Raw genomic sequence first — 27,360 nt, forward strand, 5'->3', positions numbered from 1 at the left:
GATGATATTTACTTGATACCCAACACACCCCTAACTGTGAGATCCAAACCAAGAATTAGACACGCCTGGCCTCTACTAACACCAGCAGGCTTCGCATTTAACATTCACGTGCCAAGATAGCTTCTCTCACTTTTTCTCCATTCTTATCCCCACCCACATACACATATCAGTTTAAAGCACTACAGAAGCTACTTACTCTGTTATTTGTTCTTGTCTTGCCCAACTGCCCAAGCCAGGTCAAATATCAGCCATAACTCTGCTGTGTAGATCTCAATAGGCTGCATAACCTTCCTCAAGGACATTACATTATTTTGGTCAATATGAAACCATTTTTTGGTAACACATCACTTTCAACTTCCATATTAAATAAATTTGAAGTAGACTTAGAAATGTCTCGATCATTTTTGGAAAGAACAAAGTAATTACTTGGTTTGTTTCTTAAAAGTCATGTAAAGTAGACTCAATTTTAAATAAGGGGTTTAGTATCCCTGTTAAAATCTGGAACTTTTTTTAAAAGAATAAAGCCATTTTGTTAATCAAATAAGTGTTAGCTTTAAAAATTCAAGAAATAAATAGGGGTTTAAAATGACTGCTATCCTTAGAAGAGTTTATGCAACTAGAGTTTTGAGGGAGCATCTACTTTATAGAGTTATACATTCTGCTAGTGAAAAAAGCCCAAGATAAAGATGACTGCTGGCTCAGGCATCCTCTACCAGCCCATCTCTTCCAAAACAGCCTATTCAAGGCCAAATTGACTGGCTGTTTAGGTACATGCTACTAAAGAAAAAGAAAGTTTAATGTGATTAGCAGGGGAAACCCAGTTCATCCTAACAGCCCCAGCATCATATGGTTTCTCATCCACTCTATATACAAATATAAATAAGGTGGGGAAGAGAAAAGAGAAAGACAGACACGGTGTTCAGGCCATTTCTTGGAATCATTCATTGAATTTTGGAGTCAGAAAAGGGCCTTAGAAATCAACCACCTATACTAACGTCTTCATTTTACATACGAAAACAAAGTACCCACTTGGTGATCGTTAGAAAAGAAACCAGATAGCCTATTATAGAATGTCCAACAGGGAAATTAAAAAAATGTAACAAAGTGCTAAAATATTCGGTAACAATATTTGAGGAACTGGAGTAAGTAGTCACCTACAGTTCATTTGTAACATGATGCTTCAGTTGGAAAACTGTAGGCTGCCAAAGCTCCTAAATAATTAATATTTCGAATATGCAATTTAGACCAAAAAAAGTGCAGCTTCATAAAACCTTGGAGAAAACAACAAAAATTGTTACAAAAAATTAACTTTATTATAAGAGATTTATTACATTCAATTTGAAATAGGTATTTTCATGTGCACTTTGATTTAATATTATTAATATGGACTTCCTTCACAAAATTCACAATTTCAGTATTTCCACTTAGTTATAGTAAATTGTAAATGTTAGCTGTTCAAGAACTCAAGAAAAATGAGGGCAAAGAAAAAGGTCTGTAGCTTTCATCCAGGTTGTGATACCTTAAAAGTAAGAAATGAGACTCAGAGCTGGAGAAAGAGGACTGGTATCCTTTATAGAGAAAGAGCAATAGAGAGGACTTGAAAGTATCTGAATTGTTGGCATCTTTTTATTTCCCAGAATGTCTGGAAGAGGTAAATAAACTCTTTAGAGGGGAAAGGCATTATCTTTTTGTATTACTGAGCCTCTGGTTATTTTACCTCTCAATGCATGTGCACACCAGGCATGCACACACACAGAATATTAATAGCTGATAAGTATTCAAAGATTACATAGTACCTGAAGGAAGGCAGACCCAGGTTCATAATGATGCAAGAGAACTCTGCAGTGGGGAACCGTGGCTTCTTACTAGACATTGCTTCCCAGATATGCAGCCTCTCAGTTGAGCATGAAAGTCCTGATGCGGTTTGTAAAGTAGGCAGTAGCTGATTGTTTTACTGTGAGATGCTTGTTAACCAGACAGAGAAACTATGAGTTTTCAAAAGCACCCATGATGCCGACTGAGCTAACATGAACTAACAGAGTGTTCTGTTAACTGTTAGGTAAAGAGGTTCTCAGCTTGCCAATGTTAGTCCTTTCTTCCCAAAAAAGTGCAAATAAAAAAAAAGAAGTTCAGAGTTCCAAAACTGCTGCCCCATTTAAGTAAATTATAATCTAAGAAAAATCACAAGAGGATCCCACTCACGTTTCTGTAAAGTTTCCACTGATCTAAGATGCTTCCAATTACAAAGAAAACGATGCTTCACTAAAGTCAGCATGTTTTCAAAATAAAGATATAACTATGTGAAGCAGAAAATCTAATAAATCACGTACTTTTCCCTCCGTAATTTTAGATTCATGTAATTTACCTAGATTTATCTTTACATAATAGTCGAGTGAGGTATTTAAATTCTCTAAGCAATTATATTTTAATACAAGTGACTTTTCAAAACAAAAAATGTATTTGTGAAATAGAAAATACAACATTTTATTTAATATAGTTATGTTAGCACCTTTCCCAACCTACAGTGAGTTCTCAGAAGTTACCACTTCGCCCGGTCTCCGGGTTTAGTAGTTTCACCAATCTAATTGGAACTATTACTTGTTACGTGGAAACTGACGGTCTAGTTAGTCTTCCCACCGAGAAAGAATATTTAATTATTACTGCTTTTTGGGTTTAACAAGCTTTTTGTTGTTGTTGTTGTTGTTGTTGTTGTACTATGCTCCATCCTATTGACTTTTCTTCCCGGGAATCATTGCAATGACTTATTTTATATTACTATATTTTATTTCATATTTTACCTTTTCTCCACGATGCTTAAAAGAAAGGCGCTCCGAAATCTGGCTCTCTGCGCCCAGGGGAACGAGGCACAAGTCTCCGCCACTCAGCCCCACTGAGCAGAGACTGCGAGTCCGAACCCTCAAGTTCCTCGGGGCTTTGACCCCTCAATGGCGGCGGTCTAACTGCTGGTAAAACCCCCGGCCCCTGACTGTTCCACCGCCCGTCTCCCAAACGCCCAGCGAAGGCTGACTTAGGTGGCGGGAGGACCTCATCGATTCCTCAAACCGCATCGTTTGGTCAAAATCGCCCGCCCTCTCTTCTCTCGGATTTTAAAGGCTAGGCTTGTAAGTCAGCAAGTTAACGGTATTTGGGCCCTGGGCTGCCCTTGTCGGTCAGGGTCACTGATGTCGGCGACACGGACTGGACCGCGCACCCCGCCTGCTCCCGGCAGAGGCCCCACCCGGGTGGCTGAGCTCAGCGCACTGGGGCCCCGCGGTCCGCGAGCGGCGGGGAGGAGCGGGCGCTCGCCGAGCGTTCCCCGGGACAGTCCGGCTCGGGGACTCAAGCGGGTCATGGGATGCCGGCGCTGGCCCTCTCCTGAGATCTTCCTGCTCCCCGCAGGCACGAGTCCCCTCCAAATCGGCTCCCCTCCTACACTCTCGTGACGCGAGGTCGCGGCCAGTGCCCAATATCACCAACGTCCCGGCCTCAGCCCAGCCCCGGGCAGCCTGGCAGGCTTTCAGGAGCCTCTGCTCCCGGCTCCGGGGGACCCTGCGTATCTGCCCCAGGCCCCCTGGGAGTGGGCTCTGGGTGCCAGGCAGGTCCCGGTGCGTGCTGCTCCTAGTGCCCAGGGCCTCGGCAGTGAGATCCCAACCCGACAGCTGGATAAGGGATCAGCGATCCTGTCGCAAACGGACAGCCCCAGCGCGGACCCGGTCTGAGCTCTGATGCTCGCGGGTCCAGGCCAGCCACTCCTCGAGGCGCTCCCTCGGATAAAGGGCGCAGCGGCCCCAAGCGTGCCCGCTGCAACTAGTGTCCCAGGTCCTCGCCGTAGCCAGCTTCTCCGGGCTGCAGCCTCGTCTCCCCGCATGCACCCCGCCCTGGCCTCGGAGGCTCTGCCCTCCGGCCGCCCCATCGCAGCCCGCCTCAGGCCCCGGCCCCCAGCCGCGCCTCACCTGTGAGAAGCAGACAGCTGAGCAGCGCGCACAGCAGGACCCCAGTGTCCCAGTAGCTGACCATGGTGAGCGCGACGCGGCCTGCTCGCCCGGTGCCCGCGCTCCCCGCGGCCAACGACCCGGCCGCCAGAGTCCGTCCTCTCGTTCGCCGCCGCCGGCCCCGCGCCCTGAGCGCCCGTCTCGCGGCTCCAGCCAGGAGACAACCACTTCCCCGGGTAATCCTCGCCGCCAGGCGCCCGCTGGCCGCTGCACCCGAGCCCCGGAGCCCGCTCCGAGCCGCCGCCGCTGCCGGGGAGGAGCCGAGAGGAGTGTCTGCCTGGCGCGCTCCGAGCCTCCCGCGGACCTCGATGAAGAGGAGCCGAGGGCGGGGGCGATTTATAACCTTTCCCCAGCCCACTTCCTACCCCGGCACCTCCTTCTGGTGACGTCAAGGGGTCCCCCACCCCTCATCCGCCTCCCCACCTACCCTCTTCTTCCTCCCAGGCTCGCTTCCCTGCGGCTACGGAGAGGGGCGGGGGCCGACGAGGGCGGGTGGCCCGGGGCCGAGCGCGCGTGGGGAGGTGCTGGCGACGCGGGCCCGGGAGCGCGGCCCCGGCAGGTTCAGGGTCTTTGCTCCGCGCCCTCTTGCCCTTGCCCCTCCTCCTGCCCATCGCGCTCAGGAAATCCTTGCAGACTCCCTCCACCCGGCTTACTCAGCTCTGGGGGCCGCCCGAAACTGGGGAAGGGACAAGGCTGAAGCTCCGCCGCCCGGCCCTAGGGGCGGAAAGTCCGATCCAAGGGAAGCTGGCCGCGCCTCCGCGACGGTGTTCTTGGCACGGAGGACTGAGGCGCAGTCCGGCTGTCTCCCCTTGCCTGCTCTTCCCGCGCTGTCCCGCCGCTCCTGACCCCTTCAGACTGTCCCGAGAAGTCTAGGAAGGCACCAGAGACCCTCGGCACAAGGCACTGAACCTGGAGCGCCTGAGGGGAACTGACGCTTGCCTGGCACCTTTGGGAAGACTGCGAACCAGCTCAGGTCCCAGGGGAGCGCGTCCGTGTCTTTTTCGGCCGCATTGATGCACCCGCCCAAGTCATTTCCTCAATCTTCTGCTTCCCAGAAGCAAAACAAGGAATAACATTATGATACCTTTAAAAAGCTGAGGCGTGAAACTGCTCCTGCAACTTGGAAGCGCAGGGCACTTGAACTTTGTTTCCTAAATGCTCGAAAAAGAAATCTTTCTGGTGGCAGCTTGCTACTCAAGATGAGTGACTCTGACCACAACCGGGTGAAATTAACTTGAGGCCCTAGATCATTTGCTATGACACTAATTCCACGTTGTTCTTCAATTATGTCTCCATTACCTCAAAGGCTGAAGTCGTCCTGGGCTACACGGAGCAGCCCAGTCTTGTCTCTGTAAATACCGCAGATTTGAAAAATAGTCCTATTGGAACCCGTCAGAGGGATGTAATACAAGGGACTGTGATGGCTCTTGAACGGAGCCAGCGACTCTTCCTGAAGGACTGGACTACCTCCCCGCCTGGGAAGGTTGGGTAACCCAAAGTTGCCACATTTCTGGGCTGCACACCAAGGAGAGGCCCCGGCCACTCCACACAGGAAATGCACGTCTGGGCACCTGGAGCCGCAGGACCTGAGCCACTAACTGTCCCTGGATCCCTTCTGGTTCAGAGGCAAGGAAGACTGCCGGAGTCATTGCTTGCCTGCTGGCTTCACCAGCGCTTTCTGTTTTTCCAGTTCTCCTCACCACTCTCCCTGGCGCCTTTCTCTGCCTCCCGCACCCCTGCCTCCTCTAAAACCCACAGCATCATCCCTCAGAACAGCTGGAAGCGGACAGCTGATCCTTCTCCTTGCTGGTCCCCCAGCCCAGAACACAGCCTGGGACATACGTGCAGAGCCACAGTGTCTGTTGGTCTCACCTGAGAGCTGCTTGTCACTCCCACACCCTCTTTCAAGGAGAAGCTGTCAGCATTGTCCTTCTGCAGCATTCAACAGGGGCCAGGCATTGGGTTAGGGCTGAAAACACTGATGGAGAGCCATCATCTTTGCCTTCTAAAGGGCTTGGACTGTGATAAGAAGGTGGACACTTGAAGCGGCTGCAATGCAGGACCGGCATTCCAGTGCTGGAGGGGTGTTTAGTCCTCCATCAGCTCAGAGAAGAAAAGGCACATTTACTGGCAGGGAAAACCCAAGGAGGGCTTCTCAGGAGAGACACACATTTGACTCTGGGGGAAAGTGGTCCATAGTACCATGTACAAAGGTTTAATTTGCTAATACATTTTTTCAAATGCCATTTTGATATTTTTAACTCATAAAGAGACAACACTTTCCAAACCTGCTGCCAGCAATGAATCTACATTGTGTCTGTAAAGCCAGAACAGGTATTTGATGGACAGCTGAAACAATCTTTATAATCTAAGATGCTAATCAATGATATTAACACGTTGCTCAATTATTTAAGGTTAATAGAGTCACAGTCGAATCTAAGATTTATATTAAAACTATGCGGCAGTAAGGGTGGGCTTCCACATTTCCCAACTACTCTTTTGAAAAGTTGCTTTTAATTAGAGTCAGCAATTTATTGACTATGACTTCTTTGTTAGTTGCATTAGCGTTCTCACAAAGAACTCAAAAATGCTACAAATGTTAGCTTAGATACGGGGAATAAAGGTATAGCTCCCAATCCTCTCCCCAAAAGGGATAATACCTTTGAATGAGAATGGGCTATAGCACTCTCCTAACTAAATCACTAATGAAAGAGGTTTTATAGATAATACTGATGGAGAAGATCGAATTCAATACGCCTGGTGGGTATAAAAAGCTATTGAAGTAGACAATCTGCTTGCTTCCTGCTCACATACAAAAGAACATTTCATCTCCTGTTTGGTTAGCAAAACCAGACACTCTCTCTTGTTATCAGCTACAAACATTCTCTTGAGGTTTCTTTCTCACCCCTATTCAGAAGCACACTGTTGCTAAATCCATCAGCTTTAATATTCGAGACTGAATAAGAGTGTTGGAGCACCGGTGTGAGAGACAGGAGGGAGCCCAGGCTCTCACCTTCCTCCAAAGACCAAGCGTGGAGCTGATCAGCTACAGTCACTGAGGATCAGTCAGGAATTTCTTTTCCACTTGGGTTAGGTAGCTTGATACAAAAGGAAAAATACACTCTATGGGCATACTCTGCACAATGCAAATATGTATGGTTGAATACAAGAACCAAATGATCTCATAAAACCCTTCTGTGTTATATTTTAAAAAGCTTCACAGTGCATATCCTCTGGACAGTTCAGGCTCCTTGGTCTAAAAAGCACACACTCCCAAATCTCTGCTAAGAAGTACTGCAGAGTTCACCAGGCAGGCGCATGTATGATTTTACTTATCAGATGCTGATGACCCCATTGGCTCAAAAGTCTTGCTATGGGAAGCTACCACTGTGGCTGAAATGCCCCCGTTTTCAAAGAACTTAAACATCTTGTACTGGGTTTAAAAGCCATTCAACCCATCTACCGAGTCAATTCGTGGAATTCCTCTTCAATGCTCCAATATCTCCACATGAAAATTTATTGAACACTTAAAAACACCTCCTGTGCCGTGGGCATCTTGTCTCCAGCCCCAACATCCACATCCCTTTGGTCACTCTTCAGCTGACACGCTCCAGAAATTCCATCCAGCATGTCAGTGTCCCTGCAGGTGACACACTTAGGATTGAAAATGCAGCACAATTATCATTTCCCTACTCCTAGAGGTAGTTTTTCTTTCAGGCAGAGAGAAAAGCCTGTGGGAAGGCCCAGTGGGAGCGAGGAAGGAAAATCGTTCAGGTGGGAAAAGCAGCGTGGAGAAGGAAGCAAAGGGGACAGCCCCCTCCTGGAGATGAGGCCAGTGTCACCGAGAGCAGGGCAGCACTGCCCTGGTGGCACCTCTGGGGCCGCTGGCCTGGGCTCCCTGGCTCCTCCTGTTCCTGCTACTCATGCTCCCGTCTGCTCCTGACTACCTTCTCCCGGGCATGGGTGGGCGCTGCTGGTGTTTATAAGATCGCCATTGGCTTTACTTGGAATTCTCCTCCTGCTACTCCCAGGGGCTACTACAGAGAGAACTTGCTTCTGTTCCTGGGACCTAAGATCAAAGGAGCCTTTTCTGTCAGCGCCTTCATACCTTGGACTCTTCCAGAACTTACTCTTGGTTAAAGCCCCAAGGCTTTCTCATGACAGCTGCTATCTGGCTGCCCTTGTGCAGCCGCCGCTTGGGTTGACTCAGGCTGCAGGCCTGTTGTTTAAGGCTTTTGTTTGTTTTAGTCTGTCTTTCCAGCATGTCGAAGTCTTTCTGGTCTCTGGTTCTGCCATCCTGTGGACTTTCTATAGCTCCCGCTTCAAATGATCCACAAATATGGTAAACGTGCCTTCTGGGTCATCATCAAAATCACTGACGAGGACAAAGCTGAGTGAGTGAATGAATGAATGAATGAATGGATGGATGAAAGTAGAGATCTGTGGAGGTTGAGCAAACCAAGGAAGGACTCAAATTATTCCTTTGTGTCATTATCTCTAGCTGTATGTTCACCAAAGGAGGCTGCATATTAACTCATTCACATTTACCATGTCATTATTTAGGAATAATTGATGGTCCTAGCAAGAGAAAATAAGACAGGTACGTTTTATTGAAGGCATACTAGAAAAGTTGAAAGGAAAAAAAACAAAAAGACCAGACTGGGATAGTTAGAGAAGCATGGGGCAGGGGAAGCGGCAAATCAGAGAAGCAAATAAGGCCTAAAGGAAAAGTGGCCAATTAGAGTAATCTCTAGGAACCTCCTCTAATCAGTATCACTACTATCTTGCCTAAGGTCAGTTGTATCTCAGCACTTAACTGCCAGCCATTGACTCTTCCCCTTACTCTTTTTCCTGTTTTATTACTTTTAATACACTCATAGTCATTAAATATAACATTTTAGAAAGATTAAAAGAAGGGAAGGTCTGGAGGATGAGTCATAATTCCATCATCTCAGCAGAGCTACTGTGATCACTGTGGTGTATTTCATTCGAGCCTTTTCCATACAGACGGCTTTTATCTTTCCATGTTTCTATAGAGCCTTCATAACTGTTGTAGCTAATAGCCGCAAACTATTATCCTCTTGCTAGACATTCCAGTTTCTGCATTGTAAATAATTCCAAAATAATCTTAATTTGACACTGGAATGTTTTTAGTCAGATGTACACACGCACATGCACGCTCATCAATACCCCTGCTTTACTTAAAACCCTACCAGCTTAGTCCAACAGTGACCTGGCTGAGCAGTCGAAGGAAACAGCTCATGGCATGGTGCGTGATCCAGGAAACGCATTCTTTCATTCAGCAATGCCATGCTAATTCGATTGAAAATAGTAACATAGGAGATATAATTATTCCTCTAGAAGACCTTGCACTCTGTTAAAGAAGGCCAGGCTTCCATGAAATATTAGGAAACATTTCTAAGGCGATTAAAGGCAAGATACGGTTATGAGTGCTAAAAGGAATCATTAGTTACTGTATTGGGAAATGGCTTTGAAGGTAGTAACAGTTTATATCAGCAGAGAAGAGAAGGCATTCTGGAAAGGCGGAGAAGGTAATAAAACCAGTCAACAGTGGGAGAGGCCAGTGAGGGGTGGAGGTGTTGGGAACAGGGAGGCTGAGTTTGCACAGGTAAGGTTGAGGCCTGGACACTTGCTAGATACTCACGTGTGTTTCATTCTGTCAGTACAGAAAGGGGTGGCTTTAGGATGGTTAGACTGGCCAATAGTGGGTTACAAGGGAATGAGACTGGAGGGAAATGAATAAACTATTAAATAAATTCATGAAGAAACAAGCAAATCTATTGAGAGGTGATAGAATAGGGCTGGTACCATGAGGGGAAGAGGAGGGTGCAGGGTGGCTCTGGTTAGCAGTTCAGGGAAGGGATGTAGAGATAATTAAGTTTGGGGTTGAGGTGAGGGAGATGGAAAAGCCCAGGAGAACTTCAAGGTTCCTGGGAGGACCCTAAGGAAGCCAGGCATTGGCTGATGGGGATGTTGTGAGAGGTGGCTGGAGAGGAGGCAGGAGGACTTAGTTTTAGCCATGTTGGGGTGAGTGGGCAATTGAAAGCAACTGACTTTATTTTCAGGCTGGAGCCAAGGCAGAGTTTAAAGGGATGGCGTGCTGGGCGTGGTGGCGTGTGCCTGTAGTCTCGGCTACCTGAGAGGCCTAGGTGGGAGGATTGCTTGAGTCCAGGAACCCAAGACCAGCCTGGGCAACACAGTAAGACCCTGTTTCTAAAAATAAATAAATAAATAAATAAATAAATAAATAAATAAATAAATAAATAAATATTTTAAAAGACAACAGGATAGTGTGGCTCAGGTGTAAACATTTTTTTTTTTTTTTTTGAGACAGAGTCTTGCTCTGTCGCCCAGGCTAGAGTGCAGTGGCATGATCTCGGCTCACTGCAAGCTCTGCTTCCCGGGTTCACGCCATTCTCCTGCCTCAGCCTCCCGAATAGCTGGGACTACAGGTGGCTGCCACCGTGCCCGGCTAATTTTTTGTATTTTTAGTAGAGACGGGGTTTCACCGTGTTAGCCAGGATGGTCTCGATCTCCTGACCTCGTGATCCACCCGCCTCGGCCTCCCAAAGTGCTGGGATTACAGGCATGAGCCACCGCACCCGGCCAGCTCAGGTCTAAACATTTTAAGGAAGTAGAAACTCAACAGGTAGTGCTATATCCTGACTTCACATGTCGTATATATGTTATAATTTTACATGTAACATATGTGTTGTATCTATATAAGACAAAAATCACATATATTTGAGATAGATAGCCTGAGTTTTCTGTAATGGCTAGGCTCTGACCAGGCAGTTTAATTTCCACCTCTGAGTAAGGAGGGGTGCCCAGCAGAGTACTCCAGTTTTAGCCTGCCTTCTTCAAAAGTTCCCGAACTCCAGACACACCCTCAGGGCAGATTTGCTGGCGACTTCTGTGGAAGACCAGCCCTTTCCTTCCTGCGTCTCTTCCAGGCTCCTCCTGGACACACTTGTCATGAGCAGTGGCAGCAGTCACGGAGCAGCCAGCCACACTCTGCCCTGGACTGCAGGCCATCTGCCCAGCAGTCAGCCAGGCCTACAGAAACACGGCTCTGTCACCATCCTAGAGGCAAGGCTGGCATTTGTAAGAAAGTTAGATCCCCAAGCTCAATGAAACCTACTGTGGAGGGAAGAATTGTGTATCATAATTGGCTTTAGATTTTTCTGTTGAAAAAACAATAATCCATAAAAATAAGCTCCAGTTATACCACTAGTGTGGGTTTTCTTGCTAAAATTTGAAAACCAGCCAAATAATAGTTTATTATTTAAATAAAATTCTCTTTCTTCACATGCTGAAGTAATCACAAAGTGATAAAATGACTGATTTGCTTCAAAATTATCCAAGACCCCAATTACACCAATTTTATCTTTACAAATTATATGAATGTGTTAAATTTTCACACGTACCACAAAAATATGTACATTTCCTATGCCTCAATTTAAAAAATTATCCAAGAGGAGTAAAGATGAAACATGATAGGCCATGTATTGATAATATTGAAACAGACCTAATTTATGAACATTTCTTTCCTCTTATGTATATGCTTACAATTTTTTCAGAGCAAAAGTTAATTTTCTTTTCTAGTCTGAAATTGGTCCAAAGTGAATTTCAGGATCTGAGCCTGAGGCTACAGAGAAAAGGAGGGATAATGAATGTAACCTGTTGGCCAGAGCTTTGGTTTCACTGATAGGAAGACATATGTCCTCCCCGTGAGTTTCTAGCAAATTCTGTGTGAGTGTGATGAACAGGCATGAAGAGGTGTAAAGCAATCAGAGAGGAAACAAATCCTAGTTGATATGGAAAGCCTGCTGCAGAAAGAAGTAGCACGGAGACGTAAAAAACATATAAACAATGCAGCTGAAGAAAAAGAACAGGAAAACCCTTTAAAAGGAAAAATCCAGAAAATTACTATCTATATGATGGAGAGGAGGAAAATAAATCACTTTTCTTTTTCATTTTATTTGTTGAAAATTAAATAAATTCCTTTAAAAATCCCTTTTCTTCTCCATGTTATTTATTTGAAAATGATGGCTGGAGATTATGAAGTAGAGAAAATGAAATTTGGGGTGAGAGGATTAAAACCCATGCTGCATCGTCTGATGACATTATTAAAAAGGACTTTAAAAACTATGTTTTTAAAACAAAACAAAACAAACAGGATTTGTTGGCAAGCATTCTAGGCAATTTGGGAACAGGAAGATAATATTGCAAGACCATTAGCCATTTTTTTCTAGAACTTATGCACAAGTCCCCATGATTGGAAAAGGAAAGAAATTCAGCAGGTTGATTGGTAAAGATAAACACAAAATCATACAATCTTAGTGGGCAAGTGGACCTTATAGATCTAGTCCAATCACCCGATCTTGCTTTGAGGAAAGAGGCAGCGAGGTGATGTGCTTGGCCAGTCACACCTGAATCAGAATGTAGGGGTAACCCTTGACCTTCTCAGGCTATTGCTGAGAGCGTCTCCCCGCACAATCCCCATGCCTTCTGGCCTCTTCACAGAAGGAGAGAGCCTAAAGATGCATTGCTCTGTTCTCTGGATGCTTGTGAGATGATCTCATCCGTCAGCGAAAGGCAGGCAGGATTTGCCTGCAGGTCAGCTCAGAATTTATTCAGGTCAAGATTGCCACCTTTGGGCCCAGGGTCACTTGCACCCAGAAAGCAACATAGAGCAGAGGGCAAAGAACTTCTACTTCCAGAGTGGGTCTGTGCACAGCTCCTAGGCCAGCCTGCCGGGGGTTTGAATCTTGACTCTGCCTCTTGCAGGATATCTGACCTTGGGCAAGCCACCTAATGTCTCTGGGCTCTAGTCTCTTAATCTCCAAAGCAGGGATGATGATAGAATAGTAGGGTTGTTGTGAGGATTAAAGGAAGAATCCAGAAAAGCATTTATAATAGTGTCTGGACCAAACTAAGCACTGGATAAATGTTAAGTATGTTTACGTGAGTAATGTTTGCCATACGCCTCCTGCCTGCTGCCTGACTAATCCTCCAGTACTTATCTCCATGGGTTAGCTATACTTCTGCCCTCAAATTCCAGGTCTCTGATGGGATTGGGCCTTGGATGGGCACCAGCACACCGTGTACATTTGCTGGCCTTTTTACTCAAGACCGAACCCTTTCTTCCTTCCTGTTAGGCATCGTTTGAGACCCTGCCTCCTGTCTGACTTCAAGTGTCCCCTGATGGTTAAAGCCAGCCTCTGGGTGCCAGCCCCATCCTCTGGACTGGAAGCCCTCAGATGCCCATTCGTGGGACCCTGCCCCTGGGTAACTGTTGGATTGCGTGGCTGTTCCTGCAGGGCAGTTCATTGCTGTCTTGTTCCCTGCTCCCTTGCTTCTCTGTCCTGCCCCAGTCCAGTTGCTCATCTTCTGTCTCTACCAGCCTCTGCTGCCAAAGTCCTAGCACAAAATCCTTACCTCTATGTAAGAACCCTCCCCCACCCTGGCTCCTTAAATAAAACAAAAACCTTGATCTGCCAAGGTTGGTCTCAGAGGGAGGAGCTCATCTTGGTGAGGAGCTCATCTTGGTGAAGACCTCTCTGTCCTCCTCTTGTCCTGACATCTCCTCTCCTTGGGTAACCCAGCAATCACTTCTGCCCCTGGGGACTGGTCTTCAGGGCTCCATGGTGCCTTACGGGGTTTCACACCTGTGGACAACTGCTTCCCTGAGCTTCCATCAGCATCCCCGGGATAGCTGGAACCTTTATCAGGACCCAGCTAAAGGCTCAGGCAACACAACAGCGAAGGTGGCACACCCTGTCCAGAGCCCACCCGAGGTTCTCCTCTTGCTTCTGTCTTGAGCACCACCCTTCCCTTTTCCATCAGACTGCATGATCTGGTTGAGCTCCAGAACCAGGAAGAATCCACAGGTATGGGCTTCAGTGAAAAAGCTGGAGGAGGTGGAAGCTGACAGGCTGCTGGCCTGCCTAGGCCTTTTCTGGCCACCAGTACCCCCTGCCTGGCTGGGCAAGCCATGGCTCACTTTTGTCTTGGCTTATTTTGTACTTTGCACTTAAAATGCTATCCCATTTTTTAAAAAAATGATGGTGGAAAAGGAAAAGGTAGGAATCCTGTGATTTCAGTATCTAGAAAGAATAGCAGTTATAGTTAACAACCACTGAAAATACAGTTTCAGTTTAGAAAAGCCCCCAAAACCTGTTCCTTATGAATAAAAAAAGAAGCCCCCAAATATTAAAGTAATTGCTTTTCTTCTATAGTCACAGTGCCAGGTCTTGCAAGTGAAGAGTCACTAATTATTTGTTTATTTTTTAGAGACAGGGTCTTGCCGTGTCACATATGCTGGAGTACAGTGGTACAATCATAGCTCACTGCATCCTTGCACTTCAGGGCTCAAACAATCCTCCCACCTCAGCCTCCCCAGTTGCTGGAACTACAGGTGTGTGCCACCACACCCAGCTAATTTTTTATTTTTCATAGAGATGGGGTCTCACTATGTTGCCCAGGCTGGTCTCAAGCTCCTGGCCTCAGGCGATCGTCCTGCTTCAGCCTCCCAAAGTGCTGAGATTACAGGCATCACCATGCCCAGCCAAGAGTCACTTAAACATGTTTTTTTTTGTTATTTATGGTACTTTTTTTTTAATCGTTAATAGTGTAAGATGATTTGAAGAGCCTGACCACACCTAAAAATTGGGAAGTTTGCAACAGGCCACCAGGAGTACCTTTAGCTTAAAAGACGTCTCTGGGTCCTGGAAGGAAACTTTCAGACTATCAGTCTGGTCCCCTGACACTAAAATTAAGACTTGGGCCACAAAGGAAGGAGATAAAGACCTCAGCCCCAGGAGGAAGGTATATTAAGAAGTCAGGACATTCACCCAGCTCAGAGCCAAGGGCAGGCACTGCAGCCTGAAGATGGGGTAAGAGAGGGGGGCTGTTATTGTGCTCTTCAGCCTCGGAACTTCCTGTCTCAACACATGCCTGACTTGATGATCCTCAGGGAGTGTTGTAAGACTGAAAGAGCAGACTTCCTGAAGCACCCACGAGCGTTAGAACACCCAGGCAAGAGTTTAAACTGGAATTCAAGTCTGGAATCCAGACTGGAATCCAGGTCCACTAGGGTATCCAAAGGAGCTGTCATCGTTTGCTCATGCTGGGACCTGCACTTGCACCCAGAACACCCTGACAATTTCTGTCAGACTGTTCAACTCTCACCTACCATGTGTGAGTGTGGGCCCAGGTGCCCTGTGCCCAGGAAGTCTTTCCTGAGCCCTCTTGTCAACCAGACCCTTCTCTCCTCTGGAATGTACAGTTCTGAATTTTTATCTTGTACTTCTTTGTATAGAAACTGTGGGGAACAGCCTGGGCAACATACCAAGACCCTGTCTCTACAAAAAAATTTTAAAAATTAGCCAGGAGTGGTGGCACCCACCTCAGCTACTCAGGAGGCTGAGTCAGGAGGATTGCTTGAGCCGAAGTGGTTGAGGCTGCAGTGAGCTATGATTGTGCCACTGCACTCCAGCCTGGGCAACAGAGCAAGACCCTGTCTCTAAATAAATATATATGAAAAAGAAAACTGTAGGGAACTGCAAGCAGATCTTTTGTCATTTAACTGCTTGTTTAAAAAGCAAATATAATGGTGAAAATACCAGTTAGGAATGCTTTTGGTTGCAAGTAACAGTACACCTGACTAACTGCAACTTAAGCAATAAAGACAAAATTCAATAATCTCACATAGTAAGGGGTCTGCAGAAGGCAGTTTCAGGTTGGATAAGGCAATTTCACAATGTGATGAAATGGCCAGGCATGTCTTCCCTGTCTTCTGCCCTGCCAACTCTGATGTTGCTTTATGGTCACAAGGTGGCTTGTACAACTACATTGAAGGCAGGAGGTGGGGCAAAGAAGTCCTCTCCTTGCTGAGTCCTATCTATTTATTAAGTCATAGAAAACTCTTTCAAGGAACTACCCAGGATACTCTTTATATCTCATTGGCCAGAACTAGGTCACATATCTACTGGTCCGTGTCAACCCTTAGACCAATCATTGGCAAAGGGAAGTGGAATGAGCATGACTGGCCCAATCAGGATTATCCCCCAACACACACACACACACACACACACACACACACACACATACACGCTGGGCCGGGCACTCCCTCTCCTAGAACAAAGGATCTCCTTTTCCCTCCCATCAACCTGAACAATATGGGGGGGCCTGTTAGCAGCCAAGAGGAAAAAAATTATCTTTTGTGTGCACAAAATCAGTGTCAGTCACAGTGAGTAGATAGTCATTGATGAATGACACTGAAGAGCCATCAGAATTGGCCTTCCTACAACAAAGCATACATCATGTCATCGCTTTCCATGTTAAAACTGCAGAGTATCCATATTGTGCCTATGATAGTGGGAAAAGCAGTGACCTTTGCTTGGAATCAGAAGAGTGGATTACTTACTAGCTATATGGGCAAATCAATTTACTTTCTTGGGCCTCAGCTTCCTCATTTGTAGAAAATGAATGAGTTGGGTTTGCTTCATCCGTTTCGCTTCCAAAACCCTCTGGCTTCCAAGGCTTCCTCAAATCTGGTCAGACATCAATATTTAATCATATTTTCTATTTATTTAATCCTGTCAAGACTCTCATTTCCTTTCATCTAGTCCCTTCATTGTCCCAGAACACACCATGTTATTCATTCATTTATTCCACAGACATTCACTGAGTGACTAGACATTCTAGACACAGGATGAGAGCAATTCTTTGGGAAATGGAGCAGCAACAATTTAGAGGGACGTGGGTCACTGCATGACATACGAGAAGCTCCATACTACCTACTTCTAGATTGCTTCATGAGAGAAAATAATCTATTTTTTGAGCCACTATTTTTTTTAGTGTCTTAGCCTATATTATAACATTAAAAAGTCTCTCCTGGCTACTTGTTGAGAGCTTAGTTGTGTCCCCTCAAAAATTCATATGTTGAAGCCCTGATCCTCAGTACCTCCGAATGTGACTGTATTTGTTTTTTTTGTTTGTTTGTTTGTTTTTGAGAGGGAGTCTCACTCTGTCACCCAGATTGGAGTGCAGTGGCGTGATCTTGGCTCATTGCAACCTCCGCCTCCCAGGTTCAAGCGATTCTTCTCCCTCAGCCTCCCAAGTAGCTGAGATTACAGGCACCCGCCACCACGCCCAGCTAATTTTTGTATTTTAGTAGAGATGCGGTTTCACCATGTTGGTCAGGCTGGTCTCGAACTCCTTACTTCAAATGATCTGCCTGCCTTGGCCTCCCAAAGTGCTGGGATTACAGGCGTGAGCCACCGTGCCCAGCTTGTGACTGTATTTGGAGATAAGAGGTCTTAGTTTGCTTGTGCTGCTATAACAGAACATCACAGGCTGGGTAATTTACAAAGAACAGAAATTTATTTCTCACAGTTCTGGAGGCTGGAAGCACAAGATCAAGGTGCTAGCATTTGCTGTTGAGTGAGGGCTGCATCCTCCAGAGGGGAGGAACTGCATGTCCTCATGTGGCAGAGGGTGGACAAAATACATTAAGCCTCTTTTATTTATTTATTTATTTATTTATTTATTTATTTATTTATTTATTTATTTTTGAGACAGAGTCTTTCTCTGTTGCCCAGGCTGGAGTGCAGTGGCGCGATCTCAGCTTACTACAATTTCCGTCTGCCAGGTTCAAGCGATTCTCCTGCCTCAGCCTCCCTAGTGGCTGGGATTACAGGTGCCCAGCACCACGCTCAGCTAATTTTTGTATTTTCAGTAGAGACAGGGTTTCACCATGTTGGCCACGCTGGTCTCAAACTTCTGACCTCAGGTGATCTGTCTGCCTCGGCCTCCCAAAGTGCTGGGATTACAGGTGCGAGCCACCACGCCTGGCCAAAGCCTCTTTTATAAGGGCTTTAATCCCATTCATGAAAGGAGATGCCTTCATGACCTAATCACCTCTTAAAGGCCCCACCTCCTAATACTGTCACATTGGCAACACCTGAATTTGGGAGGGGACATTTTCAAACCATAGCATATGATCTTTAAAGAGGTGATAATGAAGTGATTAAGAGTGGCCCTAATCTAATATAACTTGTCTTTATAAGAAGAGGAAATTTGAACACAGGTACAGAGGCAAGACCATGTGAAGACACAGGGAGGAGATGGCCATCTAAAAGTTAAGGAGAAGAAAAAAACATACCTGCCAACACCCAGATCTTGGGTTTTTAGCCTTTAGAACCATGAATGAATAGATTTCTGTGAAGCCACTCAGTACATAGTACCTTGTCATGTGGCCCTAGTAAACACCATTCCCGCCTATTTGCTTTCTTAATTCTTAAAATTAAAGTTTATCTTGTAATCAATAACATACTATTTAAATCTTAATTTTATAATGTTTACACTTCTGTTAAAGGCTTACTAAGGGTAGAAAACATGTCTTAAACTTTTTAAGGATTTCCATTGTTAGTGTGATTTTGAAACAAAAGCTAGACAGTCCTTTAGTAGGACTAATAAAGAAAAGAAAAAAGACAGAGGAGACAAAAATTAACAAAGGGACCAAATCTACAGATACAGTCCGGAGTTTGTAAAAATCATTCAAAAACCTTCTGGACTAAAGTATGCAATAATTTTGAAAATTTAGATTACATTGACAATGATTTATAAAAAAGTACAAAATTGGACTGAATAGATTCTAGATGAAAATGACAGATGGGATTTACATCAAAGAATTTCCCTCCCTTAACACATTAAAAGAAAAATCACAAAAACCAACCCCCAAATATTCAGTAACAGCACATAGGCAATGATGGAATTATACCTTAATGAAACACACCTCAAATATTAGTAGCCAAGGAACTTCTGGAGCAGAGCTGAAAAGCACAGAAAGGCTAGGCTTCTAATCCTACCCTATGCTCCAAAACCATGCTGGTGAGTAGAAAAATCCTAAGAATTCTCAGTAACGCCTCCCACTAATACCCACTGGAGAGGAACAAGCTATACAGGTGTCTTAATCTTTTTCCTCTTCTGTCTGATGAATGGCAGCAATACAAGTGAACATATCACAAGAAAAAAAATCCCTAATCTGAGACGGTCCTTACATGGGGATTGGGAGTCCTGGTATGAGCATTTTAACAAAGTCTCAGAGGAGGGAAAAGGTTCACATATTCTAAAAAATACCACTTGGAACCACAGATATACTCTTCCTTTCCAACTATCCATTTTCATATTAAAATATATAAAAAATATGAAATGTTCAATCCACAAACTATAACTCGGAGGGGAAAATTTGTTTTTAAGTATAGTGGAAAAGGAGTTAAAAAAAAGTCATCCACGTTGTATTACAGAAAATAGAAGGTCTGGACAGAATCGTTCAAGATGAAAAGAAACAGCATTATAACTAGGCAAAATGCTGCAAGAGAGGGGAAGGAAGGAAGAGAAGGAAGGAAGGAAGGAAGGGAGAGAGGGAGAGGGGAGAAGGAAAGAAAGAAAAAGAAAGGAAGAAAGAGAGGAAGGAAAGAAGGAAGGAAGGAAGAAATTAAAAAAAGCAGACAGGCAAATAAGCACAAGACTGGCAAAGAACTTACAAGAAAACTTTTCTCAAATAAAAGAAGAAAATTCTTCCCAATCTCTTTACACTAGAAAGTAATTTTATAAAGGCCATTAATTTAATAAAATAAGGGCTCAAGAATGATATGATACAGTAAATGTGACAGAGATAATGCTATGGATTCACCAAATCTTGTGTCGTTTTCCTCTTCCTGGGCACACAGGCATTTTGCATTCCCTTGAATCCTACCATCTGACCCAAAAGTGTATATTCTAGCAATAAATCTAATTGATAGGTGAACATTCCAGGCCAATTCAAGACAATGCCAGGCCAGCAAGTGTGTGTGAATTCTTTATGCTGTCATTTCTCCTGCCTGGGCAACTTAGAAACCATCAACTCCATGTGGTATAGCGTTAAGGTTCCACGTGGGATAGCTTCACAATGCAAGTACCCTGGACTCTGGGTTATCTCTTGGAAAGGAGCTGCTCTGGAAAGCTGTCAGCCCTCACCCAGTTTTGCATGAAAAAAAAAAAAAAACACCTCATTGTGATAAGACACTGAAAAGCTGTGGTTAGATTTGTTACTGTATCATAACCTAGTTCATCCTGACCAATATTATGAAAAAACAGAATGAAATAAATGAGTTTGCAGACCTAAGGAAAACAACTGAATGTCCAAACCATATCATTACATAAGAGATATAGAGAACTGGTATAATTTTTTCCTTAAATGTTTGGTAGAAATCACCAGTGAACCCACCTGAGTCTGGTGCTTTCTGTTTTGGAAGGTAATCAATTACTGATTCAATTATTTCATAGATATAGGCCTTTTCAGATCATCCATTTCTTCTTGTGTGGCTTTTGGCAGACTGTGTCTTTCAGGAACTGGTCCATTTTATATAAATTATCAAATTAGTGGGCATAGAATTGTTCATAGAATTCCTTTATTATCCTTTAAATGTCCATGGAATCTGTAGCAATGTCCCCGCTTTCATTTCTGATATTAGTAATTTGTGTAATTTGTGCCCTCTCTCTTTTTTTGTAGTTAGTTTAGCTAAAAACTTATCAATCATATTGAGCTTTTCAAAAAACCAGGTTTTGGTTTCATTGACTTTGTCTATTGATTTCCTGTTTTTTATTTCATCGATTTCTGCTCTACTGATTTATTTTCTACTTGACTTGGATTTAATTTGCTTTTTTTTTTTTTTTTTAGTTTCCTAAAGTGGAAGCTTTGATTTTTTAATTTTAGATATTTTTTCTTTTCTAATATATACATTCAGTGCTATAAATTTCTAAGCACTGTTTTTGCCTTTTCCCACAAATTTTGGTAAGTTGTGTTTTCATTTTCATTTAGGTCAAAACATTTTAAAAGTTGTCTTGAGATTTCATCTTTGACCCATGTGTTATTTAGAAGTGTGTTGTTTAATCTCCATGTATTTTGGTATTTTCTGATTATCTTTCCACTAGTGATTTCTAGTTTAATTCTATTGTGGTCTGAGAGCAGACGTTATATAATTTCTACTCTTCTAAATTTGTTAAGGTGCATTTTATGTCCCAGGATATGGTGTCTTGGTGAATGTTCCACATGAGCTTGAGAAGGATGCATATTCTGCTGTTGTTGGGTGATATCATTTATAGATATCAATTATATCCAGGTGATTGGTCGTCTTGTTGGGTTCAACCACATCGTTACTGACTTTTTGCCTGCTGAATCCGTCCATTTCTGAAAGAGGGATGTTGAAGTCTCCAACCATAATAGTGGATTTATCTATTTCTTCTTGTAGTTCTATCAGTTTTTGCCCCATGTAATTTTTTTATTTTTTATTTTTATTTTTATTTTTTTTTTGAGACAGAGTCTGGCTCTTTTGCCCAGACTTGAGTGCAGTGGTGCCATCACAGCTCACTGCAACCTCTGCCTCCCAGGTCCAAGAGATTCTTCTGCCTCAGCCTCCCAAGTAGCTGGCATTACAGGCACGCACCACCACACCTGGCTAATTTTTGTATTTTTAGTAGAGATAAGGTTTCACCAAGTTGGCTGGGCTGGTCTTGAACTCCTGACCTCAAGTGATCCACCTGCCTCAGCCTCCCAAAGTGCTGACATTATAGGTGTGAGCCACTGCCCAGGGCCTGCCTCATGTAATTTGATGGTCTCTTTTTAGGTGCATACATGTTAAGGATTGCTATGTCTTTTTGGAGAACCAATCTCTTTATTATTATGTAATGCCTGTCTTGATCCCTGATAGTTTTCCTTGCTTTGAAGTCTGCAATTAACATAACTACTCCTGCATTCTGTTGATTAGTGTTAATATGGCATACGTTTCTTCATCCATTTACTTTTAATTTATATCTGTTTTCATATTTAAAGTGGGTTTCTTGTTTTTTGATTCATGCTGTCTTTTAATTGGTGCATTTAGATCATTGATGTTCAAAGTGATTGTTCATATAGTTGGGTTAATACCTACCATATTTGTTACTGTTTTCTATTTGTTGCCTTTGTTCTTGTATTCTATTTTTGTTTTCTGCTCTTTTCTGCCTGTTGCAGTTTCAGTTGAACATTTTACATGGTTCAATTTTCTCTTCTTTCTTAGCACACCAGTTGCATTTCTTTCTTTTTTTCTTTTCTTTCTTTCTTTTTTTTTGTTTAAATAATACTACACTACTTCCTGGGTAATGGAAATATGTTATAAAAATAATCTTTTTTTTTTTTTGAGACGGAGTCTCACTGTGTCGCCCAGGCTGGAGTGCAGTGGCACGATCTCAGCTCACTGCAACCTCCACCTCCCAGGTTCAAGCGATTCTCCTGCCTCAGCCTCCTGAGTAGCTGGAACGACAAGCACATGCTACCACACCAGGCTAATTTTTGTGTTTTTGGTAGAGATGGGGTTTCGCCATGTTGGCCAGGCTATAAAAATAAAATAATATTAGTTCCTCTTTCTCACCCCTTGTATCATTGCTGTCATTCATTTCGCTTATATGTAAGCATACACAAGCATATAAATATGGTATATACAAAAGCATACACAACCAAATACATTGTTAGTGCTTTGAACAAGCTTATATGTTAGATCAATTAATAATAAGAAAAATAAGAAGGTAAAAGAAAAATTTATCTTCACTTATTTCTTCTTTGATGCTCTTTCTTTCTTTATATAGATCTTAGTTTTTGACTTACATTATTTTTCTTTTTCTAAAGTACTTCTCTAAACATTTCTTGTAAGGGAAGTTTACTGGCAACAAATTTCCTCAATTTTCATTTGTATAGGAAGTCTTTACTTCTCCCTCACTTTTGAAGGATAATTTTGCCCAGTACAGACGTCTAGGTTGGTGTTTTATTCTCGCAACACTTTAAATATTTCACTCCACTTTTTTCTTATTTGCATGGCTTCTGATGAGATGTCAGATAAAATATTTGCTCCTCCATCAGTAACGTATTTTTTTCCTCTCGATTGTTTCAGAAAATTTTTTAAAAATCTTTGATTTTCTGTAGTTTGAAAATGATACGCCTATGTGTTGGTTTTTTTGTTTGTTTTTTTGTTTTGGCATTTATCCTGCTTGGTGTTCCCTGAGTTTCCTGGACCTGTGGATTGGTGTCTCACATCAATTTGGGGGAAATTCTCAGTCATTGTTTCAAATACTTCTGCTCCTTTCTATCTCCCTTGTCCTCTTGTGTTCCTGTTACGCGTATTTGCCCCTTTTGTAGTTGTTCCACAATCCTTGGATATTCTGTTCTGGTTTGTTTGTTTTCTTTCAGTCTTCATTCTCTTTGCTTTTCAGTTTCGGAGGATTCTATTGACATATTTGAAAGCTCAGAGTTTCTTTCCTTAGCTGTGTCTAGACTACTAAGAAGTCCCTCTGAGGCCTTCTTCACTTCTGTTACAGTGCTCTTGATCTCTAGCGTTTCTTTTTGGTTCTTCCATAAGATTTTCATCTCTTGGGAGGCTAAGGTGGGGTGATCGTCTGACGTCAGGAGTTTGAAACCAGCCTGGCCAACATGGCAAAACCCCATCTCTACTAAAAATACAAAAAAAATTAGTCGAATATGGTGGCGGGCACCTGTAATCCTGGCTACTTAAGAGGCTGAGGCAGGAGAATCGCTTGAACCTGGGAGGCAGAGGTTGCAGTGAGTTGAGATTGCCCCACTGCACTCCAACCTGGGGGACAGAGTGAGACTCAGTCTCAAAAAAAAAAAAAAATTTCCATCTCTCTGCTCATGCTGCTTGTCTGTTCTTGCATGCTGTCTGCTTCATCCATTAGCACCCACAGCATATTAATCATAGTCACTGCAACCTCCACCTCCCAGGTTCAAGTGATTCTCCTGCCTCAGCCTCCCAAGTAGCCAGGATTACAAGCACCTGCCACCAAGCCTGGCTAATTTTTGTATTTTTTTTAGTAGAGATGGGGTTTTGCCATGTTGGCCAGGCTGGTCTCAAACTCCTGATCTCATGATCTGCCCACCTTGGCCTCCCAAAGTGTTGGGATAACAGGCGTAAGCCACCGTGCTGGGATATTAATCATAGTTTTAAAAAAGTCCCTGTCTGATAATTCCAGTATCCCTGCCACATCTGCTTCTGAAGTTTGCTCTGTCTCTTCACACTGTATTTTTTATCTTTTAGTATGCCTTGTAACTTTTTGCTAAAAGCCATACATGATGTGCTGGGTAAAAGGACCTGCTGTAAATAGGCCTTTAGTGATGTGGAGGTAAGGTGCAGGGGGAGGAAAAGCACCCTATAGTCCTGTGATTAGGCCTCAGTCTTTTTTTTTTTTTCCAGACGGAATCTGACTCTATCTCCAGGCTGGAGTGCAGTGGTGCGATCTCGGCTCACTGCAACCTCCACCTCCCGGTTCAAGCGATTCCCCTGCCTCAGCCTCCCGAGTAGCTGGGACTACAGGCGTGCACCACCACACCCAGCTAATTTTTGCATTTTTAGTAGACACGGGGTTTCACCATGTTGGCCAGGATGGTCTCGATCTCCTGACCTTATGATCTGCCCACTTTGGCCTCCCAAAGTGCTGGGATTACAGGCGTGAGCCACCACGCCCTACCAGGCCTGTCTTTTAGTGAGCCTGTGTCTCTGGACTGTGACTTTCACAAGTGCTTCTTAGTTTTTTCCTCCCCTTTTAGGTGGGAAAGGATGGCTAGGGTGAGCTGGAGCTGGATGTTTCCGTTCTCCCAGGTCACTTAGGCTGTAATTAAACCCTAGCAAGTTAGGCTCTGGTTGACCAGTTTCTCCTGAAGGCAAACCTTGTTAAGAAGAACAGAGCACTCTGTATTTCAAAATACAGGTCCTCTCTCCCTGCTGGAAGTGCAGAATTTTTCTCTAATATTTACTATGAGAAGTTGGTGGAGTTCCTGGAGGTAAAATTCACAAGCTTGGAGGCCCCCACTAGAACTGGGTCCTCTGGAGTCTTTGACTTGTCCACACTCAGTGTCCAGCAATTTGTAATTACATTTCAGGTTTTCCTACTCCAGCATCAGTTCCTGCAGAAATTTCTGCTCCAGTATATTGTGATTCTCTGCATCTATCTCTCTGTCTGTCCAAATCTGGGGGCAGCAGTTTTCCCTGTGGATTTTCTCTTATGGATCTAAAAAGAATTGTTGATTTTTCAGTTTGCTCAGCTTTTTACATGCTGTTAAGAGGAAGTAGCAGCTTCTAAGCTCCTTACCTGTCCAACTAGCCATTATAGACATACAAATTAGGAACACAAGAAATAGCACTGAAAATCCAATTATTGACATAAAGGTAAGTCCTGACATATTTGAAGTAATTCATATGAAAAAGACAAAGGGACCAGGCATGGTGGCTTACACCTGTAGTCCCAGCACTCTGGGAGGCTGAGGTGTGAGGACTGCTTAAGCCCAGCAGGTTGAGGCTGCAGTGAGCTGTGATTGTCCCACTGCACTCCAGCATGGATGTGGTGAAAAGGGAACACTTTTATACTGTTGGTGGGAATGTAAACTAGTACAAACACTATGGAAAACAGTATGGAGATTCCTTAAAGAACTAAAGTAGAACTACCGTTTGATCCAGCAATCCCACTACTGGGTATCTACCCAGAGGAAAAAAAGTCATTATATGAAAAAGATACTTGTGTACACATGTTTATAGCAGCACAATTTGCAATTGCAAAAATATGAAACCAGCCCAAATACCCATCCATCAACGAGTGGATAAAGAAAACGTAGTATATATATACCATGAAATATTACTCAGCCATAAAATGGAATCAAATAATGGCTTTCATAGCAACCTAGATGGAATTGGAGACCATTATTCTAAGTCAAGTAACTCAGCAATGGAAAACTAAACATTGTAGATTCTCATTTGTAAGTGGGAGTTAAGCTATGAGGATGCAAAGGCCTAAGAATGATACAATGGGCCAGGTGCAGTGGCTCACACCTGTAATCCAAGCACTTTGGGAGGCCAAGGCGGGCAGATCATCTGAGGTCGGGAGTTTGAGACCAGCCTGCCCAACATGGTGAAACCCTGTTTCTACTAAAAATACAAAAATTAGCCGGGCATGGTGATGTGTGCTGGTAGTACCAGCTACTTGGGAGGCCGAGACAGGAGAATCACTTGAACCTGGGAGCAGAGGTTGCAGTGAGCCAAGATTGTGCCACTGCACTCCGGCCTGGCAACAGAGCAAGAGAGATTCAGTTTCAAAAAAAAAAAAATGATACAATGCACTTTGGGGATTTGGGGATCTGGGGGAAAGGGTGGGAGGAGGGTGAGGGATAAAAGACTACACTGGGTACGGCATACACTGCTTGGGTGATGGGTGCACAAAAATCTCAGAAATCATCACTGAAGAGCTTATTCAGGTAACCAAACACTACCTGTTTCCCAAAAACCTACTGAAATAAAAAATAAATTTAAAAAAATCCTCACGCAATTAAAAAAGACAGACAAAGATATTAAAGCAATTAATGAGACATTAATAGAAATGGGAAAAAAAGATTTATATATTCCAACTTAAAGACAATTGATGCCCCTAAAGCAAAGAATCTAAAAATGAAAGACGATGCTTATTTAAAATAAATAAGAAAAGACTCATAAAATTAAAACAAAAAACAGACTCTGCAAATCAAGAGAACTAATGACATTCCAGGAAAATTTAATACAGTAAAATATCAAAGATATATGTATGTTAATGAAATTATTAAAATTCCAGGATAAAGAACGAATTTGTTAGCTAATCAAGCAGAAAAGCAAAGAGAAATTAGACTGGCCACAGACTTCTCCATCGCAACCTCCAGGGGCAGAAGACAAGAACACAGTCTGCAAAACTCTAAGGGAATGAAGGACATGAAAACAGGCCAAGATGTTATTCAAGTAGAAAGGTAGAGGCAGGAATTTCTCCAACATGAAATAATTCAGGGAATGCAATGCCCATCACTATTCATGCCCATCACTCATGACAATAAAATCCAGCCAATTAAAAAAATCAATCGAATATAAGAACTCAGGAATGAGGAGCAATGGGGAAAGGACCAAAGGTGAACATTAAATCCATTTGAAGACATAGAGACATACACCTACATACATGCTAAACATGTATGGGATGTGTAAGGAATTCTGTTGCTTAGAATGTAAATGTTATAAAAAGGGCAAAGTTCAGGAGGTGAAGAGAAGTGGAAGGAAGTAAGAGATTACTGTTTTTCTCTTCTTTTAACGGCAGGGAGTCAATTGATAATGTCCAAATTTTTTTTAAAGGTAAATAAAAATGGCTTTAATACCTTAATTTTAAAAAATTCTTGTTTTAACCTTAGAGAAAACTTAGAGAAATTAATCTTTTTTTGCAATTCAATTTCATTTTAATTTCTTTTTTCTTT

General features: G+C 43.6%; 1 protein-coding gene across 5 annotated transcripts in view; it reads right to left on the reverse strand.

The window, feature by feature from the left end:
• The window catches only part of FLT1 (fms related receptor tyrosine kinase 1), a 194,464-nt gene extending 190,097 nt beyond the window's left edge, over positions 1-4,367 (reverse strand). Inside the window, exon 1 of one of the 5 annotated variants that reach the window (XM_031001276.3) lies at positions 3,954-4,367. In XM_031001276.3, the coding sequence (XP_030857136.1) occupies positions 3,954-4,017 (64 nt within the window). In that variant the 5' untranslated portion in view covers positions 4,018-4,367. The remainder of the gene's footprint in view (positions 1-3,953) is intronic. The other 4 variants (XM_019039817.4, XM_055359731.2, XM_055359732.2 and 1 more) reach the window with 4 other exon arrangements.
• Positions 4,368-27,360: the final 22,993 nt, after the last annotated feature.

Source organism: Gorilla gorilla, chromosome 14 (assembly GCF_029281585.2).
Source record: "Gorilla gorilla gorilla isolate KB3781 chromosome 14, NHGRI_mGorGor1-v2.1_pri, whole genome shotgun sequence".
Classification (NCBI taxonomy): Eukaryota; Metazoa; Chordata; class Mammalia; order Primates; family Hominidae; genus Gorilla; species Gorilla gorilla.